The 14,991-nt window shown below is 43.6% G+C and overlaps 1 protein-coding gene across 3 annotated transcripts in view; it reads right to left on the reverse strand.

The window, feature by feature from the left end:
- St6galnac3 (ST6 (alpha-N-acetyl-neuraminyl-2,3-beta-galactosyl-1,3)-N-acetylgalactosaminide alpha-2,6-sialyltransferase 3) overlaps nt 1-14,979 on the reverse strand; it is a 510,855-nt gene extending 495,876 nt beyond the window's left edge. The window contains exon 1 of one of the 3 annotated variants that reach the window (XM_005385223.2): nt 14,914-14,979. In XM_005385223.2, coding sequence (XP_005385280.1) covers nt 14,914-14,931 — 18 coding nt within the window. In that variant the 5' untranslated portion in view covers nt 14,932-14,979. Of the gene's footprint in view, nt 1-3,010; nt 3,171-14,913 lie in introns of those variants that run through there. The other 2 variants (XM_013514532.1, XM_013514533.1) reach the window with 2 other exon arrangements.
- Nucleotides 14,980-14,991: the final 12 nt, after the last annotated feature.

Here is a 14,991-nt window from a genome sequence, read left to right on the forward strand (position 1 = left end):
GCAAAAGCGCCTGCCTGGCAAGCGCAAGGTCGTGAGTTCGGTTCCCGGTACCGGAGAAAAACCAAAAAAAAATAAAAAATAAAAAAAAAAAAAAAAAATAAAACATCTCAAAGGTATTCCATCACATGAAAGTCCAAACTCATTAGTCTACCTCAATTCCCACCAGCCCCCAGGGTCCAGACTCGACTCCAGTCATACAGAATTCATCACCATTTCCACAAGTTTTGTGTTGCAGGTCCAGGGCCCAATAAGATTCCCAGAGTAGCTACACCAGAGAGAATAAGAAGTTGACTGCCTTGGGGAGGGCTGGAGAGAGAAGCAACAGCTCATGCAGGGCTCTGAAGTTATGACAAAATAAAGTGGAATTTATTCCAAATAAAAGGCAAGCCACTGACCACTTACAAGAGGGAATAAGATACCTTGCAGTTCCCAAAGTTCCTCAGGCCACTGCGCTAAAAAGTGATACAAGAGCAATAAGCAAAGAAGAGGAAGATGTGGTGGCAATCTGCGCATGAGCACAGCATGGTGATCCCAACTGCCCGGCGCGCAGGAGTTCACCAAGTTAAGTACCTGCTCTGAGCAGAAACTACCCCCATTAGTTCTGAACTGAACAAAGCAAGCTAAATAAGCTACTTTCCCCAGTGTAATCTAGTTTGAATGTTTTTCAAGTCAAAGAAAAGTTTGAAGTATTCCTTGATCTTTTTTATACAGTACTCACTTTAATTCAGAACAAAATTTTTTCCATATGTTCCTTCAACATGTATTGACGTTTAGTTCATTTCAATAGTCCTGCATGATTCTGTTCTCAGCAGAATAAAATAGGAGACAGTGAAAAGGAGGGCATTTGGAGTAGATGCATCTGCATTTGATTCCCCAACTCAACAACACTTTCTGGAGAGAATTACTTTTCTTCCCTGAGCTTCAGTTTCTGAATTTGTAAAATGGGGATGCAGATACCTCAAAGGGATGCTAGAACATCTTATCCACATAATGTAAAATGATTAGTTCACCTGACACCTAGCAGGTGACCAATAAATAGTAACTAGTGCAACAACAATACTATTGAAATAGTTGCTAGCTATAGAACAATCCTTAGGACAGAACTTCCTAGAATCCTCCTTAGAAGCACATTATCAATTAAATTTAAGTGTCTGCTCTTCCAAAAAGATGCTGACTCTAAAATGTTTCACCCTACTGACCCAAGAAATAATGTTCCAACTTCAGTTCTTCCCATTAAATGGAAAATTCAACAACCTGAGCAATAACTAATAACTTAGCTTGTATAAAATGTTTAGGTCCATTTTACCATTGACTTGCCCAATCTCGTACATAAAACTCCAAGCTCTGCCACGAACAAGAACATTTAAATCTATGGCATATTTATGTGTCAGCATGCTCTTTGAAATTCTGCTTGTGTAATCATTGTAGTGAAATCATAATAAGGGGATAAATAGTTTCCAAACACAAAGAATAAAGACCAGAGTTAACCCAAGGATTCAGACTAACTAAAAAGACACTAAGACAATACAATATTCTCTCCTGCTTAAAACCTCGACTTAGTGATCTGTTTAAAGCCATTGGTAATAGTTAGCATAGTTCTGTGACCTTCTGTGCCTCAGTTTATCTACAAAACGGAGATTAAATGAGTTAATAAATGTAAAGTCCTGAGAACAGTACCTAGCCCTTACTATACACAGTAAATATTAACAACCACAATGATTAAAAGTAATATGGTCCTACAAGTGTCCACCTACTTGTCACGGGATCTTGGGCAAAGAACTTGAGTTTTTTCTATGCCCTGGGTTTCCTCATAGATAAAATAGCTATGACAATGATAATACTTTCTTAATAGACTGGTGAACATTGAAGGAAATCATTTGTAGGTTGTAAGTACAGTATCTACCATACAGGAAGGGTCCAGAACATGCTTGCATTTCTTATATCATTAGAATTATTATTTTCTTGTGAGCCAATTATAAATAGGTTTATCTGTATATAATCTTAAAATTATATCCTGTTAAATAAATTTTGCTTCAGCCAAACTCCTGGATTCAAATCCTAGCCCCACTTTTACTAGTATTACCTACAACCTTGGGGAAGCTCACCTCTCTAGGTCTCATTTACTCATCCATATGGGAATTCATAATCGCATCTACCTTAAGAGCTTGTAAATGTTAAATGAAATAATACACAAATATAAAGGTCCAACACAGTATATGTAAGCAAAGTATTCAGCAAATGTTGCCAGCATTATTCCCCCAGAAAGGAATCAAATCTTTTCTTTATCTCCATTTTCTCTGCCCCTCCTCTCACCCACAGTGCTTGGATCTTCCCTAAGTACTTGATAAATGAACTCCCTTTAACATGTCTCTATTTGCTGAAAATAAATAGGGACAAAAGAAAAGCTACATATCTGGAAGACTATACAGTGCATTTTGACTGTTTTAAGACAGAAACCTAGGGTGGTGTACAGTTTCAATGCCATTTCTTTTCATAAGGTTTTAATAACCTGGGTCAAAGGTGAACAAGAAGGAAACAAACCTTACGTTACCAGCAACTTAGAAATCACAGAATTCTTGGCCCAGACCAAGCCATCAACCAGGCTACGGAGGTTAAGCAGCACGGCAGAATTAAACAGACATCAAACCAGCCAAGGAACAAATAATTAAGCAACATAAACCATGCAGAGTGAGACAGGCTCTCTACTTCCAGCTGAAAGAATGAGAGGAAAAATAAATAAGGCAGCAACTATAAGGTGGCCATGGTTCAGGTACTAGCTGCCTCTGGGGAGTGAATCTTCTCCTAGAAGCAGAGAAAGGAAGAACGGCAGGGTTGAGAAGGTTAGCAATAAAAGCACAAACACAAGTAGCAGTAAAGTCAGCCTCCTGGCCATGGCAGAGATGTGAGAGATGCCACCCAGAAGCTGCCATAAACACCAGGCATAGAAATGATACACCTTCCCCAGAGAAGGGCTCCTCATGAAAACGACACAGAATGGTAGGGGACTCACCCAGAGGACTTCAGCTACCCAAGAATAGGGTTTTGCAGGCTTCTCTGCTCTGGGACTGCAATGATGACGGTTCTTTAGACAAACTAATTCATGATCCCTGCCAGACCTGTACTGAGAAGCGGAGTGGGAGTCACAAATAAAAGTGAAGAAATCAGGACAAAGGGACTCACAATAGATAAAAGAGCAGGAATAAACCACCTGGAGAACTGCAGAAGTCTATTTCCTTCTTTACACCAACAGGAATTTAAAAGCAGAGATTCAATCAACACTTTCCAATGCTCTTTGTTACTTATTAAAAAACCGAACAAGGCTATGAATCATCAACATGGAAAGAGAAAAGCTATCACCTTTCACTAGTCTTCGCCTTCCCCACTCTAATCCTTAGATAATGACTTTTTAAATATGAGACTGACTAGGCCCATAATTAACACAGTGAATTCTAGCATCAACTTCTACGACCAAAGCTAGCACAATTTGACTACAAAAGTTGATTCTTGCACCCCGAACTTTCTCTGTTAACTAGATGAGCAATTTGGGGAGGGGGGTCAGAATGCAAAAGGATTTGACATGCAGTCAGCAGGAACCAAATTCCTTTGCTTATAAATCATCATAAACTGGCTTTCCAGAAAGGCATGAGCAATACCACCAGCACGGGCTTAATTTCTGTCCCAGCCTCTTGCTGCTAGGCACAAGGGCACAAGCTGCATAGCATCAGAAAGCTTCGGATTTAAAGAACAAGGGAGGCAGAAATCAAGTGGTTACAATGCCTAAAACACAGACGGGAATGTACTGGACTTAACTTTCTAAGTTGACCTAAATTACTAGTCAATGTCTTTGAAGGACGCATGGGTTTGAATCTCAGCCCTATGGCTTCCATAACTCAGCAACTCTTTCATTACCTGGACATAGCAGGTTAGGGCTACCCAAAGTGCAGTCCACAGACTGGCATCCTGGGTGTCATCTGAGGGCTGGTTAGCAATGCAAATTCTTGGACCCTGCCCCAGAGAGAATCATTAACTCTCGAAGCGCATCCTAGCAATCTCTATCCCAGTAAGCCCTTCAGGGATTCTGATGCAGTTCAAGGCAATGGCCCTGTGGCCAGTATCTCTCTGAGCTTCAATCTCCTTTTCCACATAGGGTGCTTCATTCAGCTCTGAAAATATCCCTGACATTGACGGCAGAAAGCTAATGCTAGCCACTACATGCAAGACCCACACTGCCCGTGACCCTGCTTCTCACAGTCTACAGAAAGAACAGTCCAGCACAGGCTTGGCAAACTTCCTCCGTAAGGAGATACACAGTATCTCTGGCTTCACCGCCCATACAGGCCCCATCTCAACTTCTCAACTCTGCCACTGTGACATGAAATAGATACAGACACTAGGAAATGAATACATGTAGCTATGTTCCAATAAAAATATTTATGGACCTGGAAATTTGAATTTCATATCATTTTCCATGCATAAAATCCTGTTCTTTTGATGTTTTAACCCTTTAGACATGTCAAGCCTATTCTTATTCACAGTTCTTTCTAGGGGGTGTTGTAGTTTGCTTAACCTGCTCTAACATTTTCACATTAGTAAATTTATGAAGCCTTATGAGCAGTTTCCTCATCTGTCAGATGAAATGAATAGTGCCCAGCCCAAAGGTTTGCTATCAGAATAAGCATCTGTAGACTACTTGGTAGGCTGCTTGATAGTGCAAGTTCTCAGCAAATGTCACCTACTGTCATTATTACAATGAAATATTTGCTGGTGAAACATCAGCACTCCATGATATAGGAAAAGTGGTTGGATCGGGCCAGAAACACAATGCAAAAGTGTAGGTAAAACAGAGCCGCAGGTTCACCAACCTACTTGCACGAAGAACCACTGGACATGCGTCTGTTTGTATGCTGCTGCATTTATATACACAAGTAAGCAGTGAAAAATAAGCAAAACACACAAAAAAACTTCAATCATCTTCCTCTCTGGGCTTAAAACGTGGTTAATTCTGAGTGACTAAATTGTTCCCATACGTGCACTACTCTCCTGGAGCAAAGAAACAACTCAAATAAAAGTGTATAAAGTCTGTCTCTGACTTCAAAGCCTCCAGGAGTTCACACTACCACACTGAGACCAAAGAGCCAGCTCACACATCCCACAAAGCAGCAGTCCCTTGGGAGAATTCACAGCTGCACAACATCTGGGGAAAATTGGGGTCAGGATATGGAGAAACCTAGGACCTCGTTTTCAGATCAGACTTCAAAAGATTATCAAAGGTTCAAATACGTCCCTGGTTCAGGCACTTACAACTTGTTCATCATGTGCCTCCCATTGGCTGTCAAGAGTCTAAATAACAGGCATGTTCTCTCCTTCTGATCCGACCTGGAGATCAATTCTTTTTCTTCCGGCACTCTCCGCATCTCTGAGTCTGGCAGTCTTTCCAGATGGCACGATGGATAAATGAATGCACGTGCTGTGGAACACAGTAGCCCCCAACCATATAGGTGTTAAACACTGACACCAGTGTGGTATGACTGAGGGACCACATCTTTTATTTCATTTTAATTAATTTATATTTTAAAAAACTGATACTCCACTCAGTGACTGGAAAATGTTTGAAGGTGTATAGCCCCTTGGGTATGTGAAGCTACTTTTTTCCCTCTAAATTATTAAATATTTAAATACAGAGCCAGTGTTTCTGACACCAACTTAGCATCTGAATTGAGAGATGTTATAATTGTAACACATACACTGGATTTGAGAGCTGCTTATAAAAAGGATATAAGTATTCCATTAATCATTGTGTATTGTTTAAATACTAAATGAAGATGTCATGGATATACTGGGTAAAGAAAATGTATTCTTTAATTCTACATGTTTTCTTCTTATGTAGCTCTTGGCCTCCAGTTGTGTAAGTGGCCGCGTTTTATTTCTAACTGTCAGCTCTGCTATAGAGCATTATGCCATTACTCACAGATATCACAAAGTCTAAACAGAGTGTAGAGTCCATCTAGCTCTGACCTCTGTATCTTGCGATCTTTTTACTATCTACACCCTAGAGAACAACCACTCTGTCCCTGGATACCTTGCTCCCTTACAGATAAGCCAAATCCTGGCAGAGATACTCCCACTGCTATTTCTTTAGAGTCCAGCCCCCTCCTGGGGCCAAGCACATGCCAAACAATGACATGAAAAATCACAGCAGTGCTCACCACAAGCACCTATCACCCTGGCCTAGCACAAGAATCCTCTCAAAACAGGCACACGCTCAGCTCACTGCAGTTCTTAAAACCTGATTTTACTCCCAGATCGTGACTCATTCCCAGCTCAGGACGAGCACATTTTCCTTCCCGTTCCCTGTGATCAGGATCTGCTCAGAGCAACACTCAAATACAGTTTTCAAAACTGACTGAAGAAGTTTTTATTTTGTGTTTGGTGAATGGACAGCTAATAAATTCGCTAAGGGGAAAAAAAAAATAGCCTTTGAACTGAAGAGAGCACACTTTCCCATAAAAGGATTCTATGTGCAACAGTTTTCAAGTCCGGTTAAATATTAAGATATGAGTGCATGAATGTGGATGCATATTTATATTTATTACATATACACAGAGACACACACAGTTTTTACACAAACACTGGAATGACCCCAGGACAGGATGTCTCTTTCCCTGGTCCCCAGTTGATCTTTGTAGGGTTAACTTCTCTCTCACTGTCCCAAGGACCAACTGTGTGGGTCCTCACACTCCACGTCACACTGGAAATGAAGGAGTGTGGGGTAAAGGGTCTCTCAGAGAATACTACCTCCCCCCAGGTTGTTTACTGAAGTCTCTGGAGAAGCTTGGCTAAGGTCTGTCTTAACCACTTTAAATTTGTTTAAAATCAAAACCAGAGCTCTTTTTCAGAGGCAGCCACAGTGAAAGCGCCAACAATCCCTTCCTCTCACCCATCTTCTTCAGGACAAACCTTCAGAGAGCTGCTAACCAGGAAAGGAATTAACCCATCAGAGGGGCAGCACCTCTTCCTTTCCGGGCTTAGGTGGAGGTGCTAATTGGCAGTGAAATGCATAAAAGGTGCGTATCACAGTAGCTGCAGACAAACAGGTCTGGATAATCCATAAGCTGAATAATGAGCCTTTTAATACCAACAGCTAACTGCAGCTTTTGGTAATGGGATCCAGGTCACCCTTGTAAATCTACTCTCTCCAATTAGAGAGATGCCTTGCTCCACTTTTCCCTAAAGCCAAGAAACAGAAAAAAACTCATCTAATGCCCAGCTCTCGGGCATGCATGTGTCTTAAATCCTCACAAACAGGTAGAAATTTTCCTCCTGGAGAGGCGATTTCATAACTTCACTCAGAGAATTCAGAACCTGAGAAATTAGGTTCTTCCTAATTCCTAAAAGTAACTTCCCCTAATCTCCTTAGAGCTAAACTCCCTTTTGCTTCCATCTCACCAGGACCCAAGATAGGTTTCCTTGATTCCAGGTGCTATCAGTATTAATAATACCAATAAAGTTGGTTTTCCATTTCCACTCGGTATGGGCACAGCACATCCTGAATTACAAAGTGCACTTGAGACCTTTATCCCTTTCGGTGTCCAGCACCATTTCACCACTTTGGGGAAGCCTCTAGATTGGAGAGCCCCAAGTTCACACAATTTATGAGCCTCCTTAAGAAAATCAATATAAAGTTGTAAATACAAGGATGCTAGGAGCTTTTCCAAAAAACCTTGGAGGGATCCTAACGTTTGGTCTCAGGGTAAATCTAACCCTGTACCAACCCCCTCCTGTACCCCTCATCCTTCGCCGTCACCCCCAAAGGGACAGCACATGTGGCTTCGCCAGAAATGCTTTCACTGCCTTGCTCAGAGTCAAAGGGCTATGGGTGTTAGACACAGAATTAAAGCCTTCTTGTGCCCCAGTCTCTTTGGCCCCTCTAGTTCCTCTGTCACAAAGGAAACTCAGAAGAAGGAACAAATAAAAACAACATAGCAGAAAATGGTCCCCATCAGGCAGAAGTCAGGAAGCTGCCTAGACTGAGCATTGCTTGGGTAGAAGGTGGTGAAATTCACTCAAGGGCTCTATAGACATCCACTGCATTGCCCAAGAAGGTAAAAGACACGCCATATAGACACACAGAGTCTGGGTTAACCTCCCATCTACCGCCTACAGGGCCTGGGACAATTTACTCAGCTTTTCTGAAGCACCTTCATTTGTAATAAATGTTTCCTTAGTCCAGGACCCAGCCTGAGCACTCCAGCTTTTTAACAAATGGCAACAATCAACTGTCTGGTTCTCAATTCATGCAGAAAGCACTGCTTTTATGCAAGTCCCTCGCTCCCCAAAATGTGCTAAAGGGCACGGCTAAAGTACCTGCTCAGTCACCAAAAGACTAAAAATGAGGCCAGGCAGCTACTAGGACTTCAGCATTTCCTGAGCAGCAGTAAGAAATATCCTCGCATGGGTATGAGACAAAGTACCCGATCTTATCTACTTGCTGGGGTGATCTCAGAGTTTAAGATTTGTAATGTGTGTACCTGGGGAATCGCCAGTGTTCCACGCTTGGCGAAGCCCCATCCTTCGCAAATGCTCTGAGACCTCATGGTTTGAGAACCACACTGTCTGGCTTTTCTGTTTTGTTTCTTACTTCTTTGCTTCTATGAATCTGGGGGTCTAAAATGGTCACAACAAAAGATATATTGTTCCTTTATTTTCCATCTTTCTTCCCTCCAGTTTAGTTCTCTCTTCCCCCTCCCTCTGGATTTCAAATTGGCTCCAGATTTTCTATGAGAAGCTGTGTGTACAAGAAACACACCGAGAAGGCGTTTAAGGGGCACGTTAACTTAGGCTTAAATTGCAGGCTATCTATGGGGGTGACAATTCCATGCTACATTCATGAAGGCTGCAGCTCTCTATAGAACACAGGTTGGACTCATGTCTATGATCAGAGTCTCAGAAACAAATTAGTAACACCATTTAAATATTCAACAAACATTTAGAGATCATTTACTGGGACCAGACTAGTTCTTAAGGGTACGATGCTGAATAAGACAAGGTCTTTGCTCAACTGAGACACAACTGAGTAACCCACCACCACCCCACCCCTACATTCTCACCCCACTTCACACCTTCAGAGCACCTGCATACTTTTAATTTTTGGTTTAATCATTTGCCTTCCCAATGAATCTGTAAATCTACTTAGGGCAAAAATAGTATTCATCTTCAGATGTTCAAGACATACCATCTGATGGATCTACTGAAGGTCCCTACCCCCACTGAGTGCACAAACAAAACGGCTGGGTATGAAAGTGGTTCACTGCCACTACAGGGTGACACCTGCTGCTACAGAGACAGGGACTAAGACCAGAGGAGCACAGAGGAAGCCTGACCAGGCAGCGGAAGGTGCGACCTCAGACGCAACAGTGAACTAGGAGCTAAAAGATGAGTAGAACTTTCATCCGTGGAGGAAAAGTAATAGCTGAACAACTTCCCTGCAGAAATAATAGTATGTACAGTAGCAACTAATAAGTCATGACTATCAAGGACTTAATACACATCAGGTTCTGTTCTTTGAAGCTGGCTCTTTGATTTTTTGTAGGTGCGATTTTTGCTTCATTTCACGGATAAGGATGTTGCGGCCTGGAGCTCTCCTGAGAGGAATAGTAGGTTGGTCTGATCTCAGAGGCCAGGTTCCACTGCCCATGCTAAGCACACTAGCACAGAGCTGAAGGATGCTGATACATCTCAATATGAGTGAGAGAATGAGTCAAATGATGAGTGAGAGAATAGCGGGGGCAGAAACCAGATACGCGGGCAGAGGTCAGATTCTGAAGGAACTTGAAGCCACACTAAATAGCTTATCATACAGAGCGCTAAGTGATAGTGAAAGACCCAAGACAACCATTAAAGTACACAGATGGCTTGATCAGCATTGATCGTTAGCACAACACTCAGGAAGCAATGGGAAAGGTAGGCAAAACTATAAGAAGCCTCAAGGAGAGGAGCTTATTTCAAAAGAAAGACAAAACATGGCGTCGTGGGCAAGCCAAAGGGAGTGAGGTTGGGCAGATGTGAGTGATTTTCCTGAGACAGAACTGATGTGATACGGTGAAGGACTAGATCGTGGGTGGGAAAAGAAGAACAAATGAGAAGACATTAGGTTCATAATTCGATGTCACCATTCATCCAATTTCCCATCAATCAAAGATAAATACACAAGGACAAGTGCGTGGAGAAGAGGTAAGAGCAGCTCAGTTCTGCGTCTGTTATATTATCATCTAACTGCTTCCTGTCCATAAGCAAAATCACAATCTTCTTTGGGTCAGAAATAACTCACAAGGACCTTGTGTCCACATATACACTCAGTGTTCTCAGTGTAAGACACAAAGCTGAACATGATTCACCAAATATGTGTTAAATATCAAAACTGTACAGCACACTGTGCCCAAATAGTGCTTGCTGACCAATCAGAAAGAAAATGTAACATATTACTACATATTAAAATATCTGTAACTCACACCAAATGAAGTACAAACAACTAACAGAAATTTAAAAGTTCAACTTGACTAGTAATGAAACAAGTACAAATTAAAGCAGTATCTTTCTTTCTTAAAGTAGGGGAGAGTTTGAAACAGGGTCTTGCTACGTAGTCCGGGCTGTTCTCAAACTCGGAACCCTCCTCCTTCCGTCTCCCCTGATATTTTTCGTGTCTACCAAAATGCAAAGGCTTTGTAAACATCCCCATGAGATCCTCCCTACGCTCTGTCTTTGCTGCAGCACCTAAAGCGCAGGGTTCAGGGCAGAACTCTGGGGGCCCTAGCAGACAGGGGAGCCACTTATGGTCCTTGCGCTGGGTCACAGCAGAGCTCCCCAGAAGGGGTAGATAACCAAGGAGCACGGTGAGGAAGGAAACCAGTGGGAGATGGAGTTGTTTCCTGCAGTATAATAAATTTAGAGATACTCTCACTCAGCCCCACAGCAACCAATTGAGGAACTCATGTCATCCCTATTTTGGAAACAGGACCCCTGAAATGTAAAAAAAAAAAAAATTAATTGTGGTTCTACTAAAAATAAATAGTGGAAACATTATTAACACCTACTTCTCGAGGCTTCAACACCCATGTGATATGAGTACATACCCCAACAAGCAAATGACTGTGGGGTGATCACCACTCAGTTTTTATGAGAACCAACCCTATGCATGGTAGGGCCCCCAGCCCTACGCAGAGTGGGCCTTCAGCAGGCTTAGTGCCATATCCCCTGAAAGGCCAGAAGTATTGCCCTGACATCATGTTCTCCTTGTAGCTAGTCTAAGATGCTCATTACTAGAGTCACTACTGGATAGGCAACAGTCATACTTTATGAACATCTCTCTCTCAGTTTTCCCATATGTAAAAATGAATAATAAAATCCGCTTCAGTAATCTACTGAGAACAGTAAAGTCTTCACGCACAGAATAAAGTTCATACTGCCTCACGGTAAATCCTATTCAGCTCCAATATCACCAGAGGGAAGCTGGCATTGGCTCCTGGTGACCCAACACATGGCCTTCTCTCACCCTGCTTCCATCATGCCTTCCAGAGGCCTTCGCTATCTTACTCTTCATGTGGTACCATAAGCAGTGTCATGATTTAAATCTAAGATCCCCCTGAAAGACTCGTGTGTTTGGAAGGTGACTGGGTCATGTAGGGAACTATGTTCACCAGAGGATTCATCCATTGATGAATTCCCTCCCTCTCCCCTCCCCTTCCCCTCCCCCTCTCCCTGTTTACTTTTCTCCCTCCCCTACTGAAATGCAAGTCATTTGAAGGTGGGGTCAGTTGTTTATACATCTTGTGATATGCCACCCCAAAATATGCCACTTTGGAGTATTGAATACTTTGAACTGAAGGCAACTAAGGAAAAGCAGATGTAAGAAGGGCCCTCTGACCTCTTCCTTTCTACCAAAACACACGGCATATAATGTCCCATGAGAAAGGTGCCCTCCCTGTACCAGGAAGAGAAGACTATTCTGACCATCAAAGATACTGAGTCAGCACCAAGATAAATCCATAAAAATAAACATACTTTTTAAAAAACTCTACTTTCCAATAATTTCTGTACACTTCCCAGTCACTGTACTACAATTCACCTCCTTTGGCCCAAACCCCTTTTGCCCCCTTTTTTCTTATCACATCCCCACAATTTATCATTCTTTGTTAAAATACTACATAAGTTCTCAGGTGTAACTCCTTTCGTTCTTTGTTTCTTCATCTCTATGAAGTTCTCTCTAAGAGCAAAAACACATTAACATCAAATTTTTAAACATATGCTTTTCTCTTGTGAGTCTACCTTTTTGTTGGTCTGAGTATCAGGCCCAGGCACACAAGCTAAGATAGTGGACGAAAGTCTTTCCTTTCCTACAGATGCTGACGCCTGCCTTGGGCCAGTACGTGGCAGAAAATGTTTCATTCTTTTAAAAATGCATCAGCTCACCCTCAGTTCAGCTCTATTAAAAATCACGTAAGTGTACACAGTCTACACCTTGGGAAAAGTAAGGATACAAGTAAAGTGACTATCCAAAATCAAAGGCAGGAGGCCAAGCTTGCACTGAACATGGAGACTGAAATCCACACTCTCCACTCCACCACGTGTGGCCTTCTGAGGCCAACAGGGGAAAGAAGCTCACACAGACCATCACAAAGGAAGGCACCTTGCTGGCTAAAGGCAGCAGTGACTAAATCGTGTTAGGGCATCTTACGGAGTCATCCCCTGGGAAAGCATAGGCAACAGCTTTACAGTCCAGGGAAAGTTGGCAGATGTGAGTTTGAATCCAGGTTCACTCTGTTCTCACCCTCTGTGGCTACGGACACATCTCTAATATTCAGGACCCCTCACCTTCTTTATCATAAAATGGGGCTGCACAGAAAGAGATGCACCTTTCAGGGTTTTAGGTAAGAAAAAGAGAGTTATGTCCTATGAAACACACCGAGGCAACAATGAGTATAAACTAAACTACAGTTATTAGTAGAGGTCAGGGAAAACGGCACATGTTAAATGCCTGTGCCACAAAGTACATTTCATACCCTATCTTACTTCATTCCACAGCAACCTGAGAGAGTGGGAGATATTATTTTAATCTTACGTTGAGGAAACTGATACTCTGAGACATTTAAGTAACTTGGCCAAGGTCACATAAATTGCAAGGGGCACAACCAGAATGTAGACTAACATATTTCTATATTCAAAGTCTTTACTCTTTGCAAGATACCTGTCTGCATCCTAGGTTCATTTTGGGGAACATAAAGAAGTCTCCGAGATGCCCCAAATGTCCGAGGTTAATTCGAGGTACTAGAAGTGAAAGGTTAAATCAGACTCACGTAACATGTGCCTCGGGGATGTTTGAGGGGAGCGGGGGTGTGGCCCAGTGGCAGGGTACATGCTTAGCATATGTGAGGCCCTGGGTTCGAGCTCCAGCACCCATCCCGACAAAAAGCAAAGATGTTTGAAACACACAGAGAATGAGGCAGAGGAAAAACCGAAAGGCAAAAAGATGGCCAAAATAGAAATGTCATGCTTGTCAATTTCTCCATCAGCAAATACCACAACAAATAGGATAAATGACTCATATGCACGCTTTAATCTTCACACTAAGAGCTCAAGGTTAAAATTTCTGTCTTATAATACTGATGCACTGTTTCCTCATGATTTGGCCACCATTCATGAGTCCCAGAAAATATTCTGAAACAAACAGAGGAAGTTCAGCACAGGCGCAGGAAACATCTGAGCTCCTTGACGCCCAAGAAAGGGAAACCAACGCTACTAGGTTGGTTGTTTTGTTTGCATCATGAGCACTGAGGCATGGCTCTGGAAGATGACCCAGGTAAGCGGACAGCAGTGGACAGCTTCAACTCAGCCTACAGAGAAACAAGTGTCACTTCGCAACAACACCACGAAAACCAAAACTTTGTTTTCTGATGTTTTCATTTTGTCCCACACGCAGCTGTCCCAAGTCAAGAACAAAAAGGCCTTTGCCTTTTTCAGACAAAGTCCAGGAAACCTTCCTGCGGCGAGTGTTTCTGATTCACCAGGAAGGTTAGGTACTGAGAGAAACAGCAGTGCGGAAAAAACAAGGGTTAGGCGGGGTGCTTTGCTCTGGGGTGGAAAGTTCTCCAGGGAAGTCCTCATTCCACGTTTTCTCACCTGAAGCCCCAAGGCTGTGCAGGCAAAAACATAAGCAAACAAAATCCTAGACTTGGAGGAAGAACTCAACAAAAAGGGGGGCCGAGTGGACTTTGATAAGGCGTGGAACCACTTTTTTTCTTTCTGTTCATATTTATGACCCTAAGGAGGTCTAAGCTTCTCTAGTGAAGAAAGCCTCCTCCTGTGAACTTCTCCGAAGTAGAGCTGACGTCGCCCAGGGCCCGCAGATCTCACCGCAAACTCACTGCTAGGGACTACCTGTAAGCCCAGAAGTTTGGTCTTCCCAGGCTCAAAGGCACAGCGGAGCTCCCAGCCCTCCCTCCCACCCAGAACTCTGTGCCTCTCACCGCCCGCAGCCCCTGGCCCAGCCCAGCCGCCCCTCGGCTGTGCCCGGGCCCTGAGAGGCCTGGGCTCCGCAGAGCCGCGCCGGGGACCCCAGCACCCCGCGCCGCCTGCCATCCCCATCCCCAGCGCTGCGCACGCAGCCCTGCTCTGCCCTGCAGCCCGCCGGCTGCAGCTCCTCGTGCAGGCGCGAGCAGGCGGGGATGTGGGCACAGAAGCCGTGCGAGCTGCATGCTGCAGAGTCTCCCTCCATATGCATTTGCCAAAGGAACAAAAAGAAAATCGGTGCCAGCAAAGACAACTGCGATGAGGATGCGGTGGGACCGCGGCGGGCTCCGCGCCTCTCAGCAGCCGGGGGCCGGCCGACCACGCGTCCGAGCCCCGGAGCGCAGTCTTTACCTTCAGGATGCAGGCCATGGCGCTCCGCCCGCCCTCCTGCCGCCAAGCTGCGGCGCGCCGGGTCAGGGGCCGTCCGGG

This window comes from Chinchilla lanigera, unplaced genomic scaffold (assembly GCF_000276665.1).
Source record: "Chinchilla lanigera isolate Chin_1 unplaced genomic scaffold, ChiLan1.0 scaffold00022, whole genome shotgun sequence".
NCBI classification, from domain to species: domain Eukaryota; kingdom Metazoa; phylum Chordata; class Mammalia; order Rodentia; family Chinchillidae; genus Chinchilla; species Chinchilla lanigera.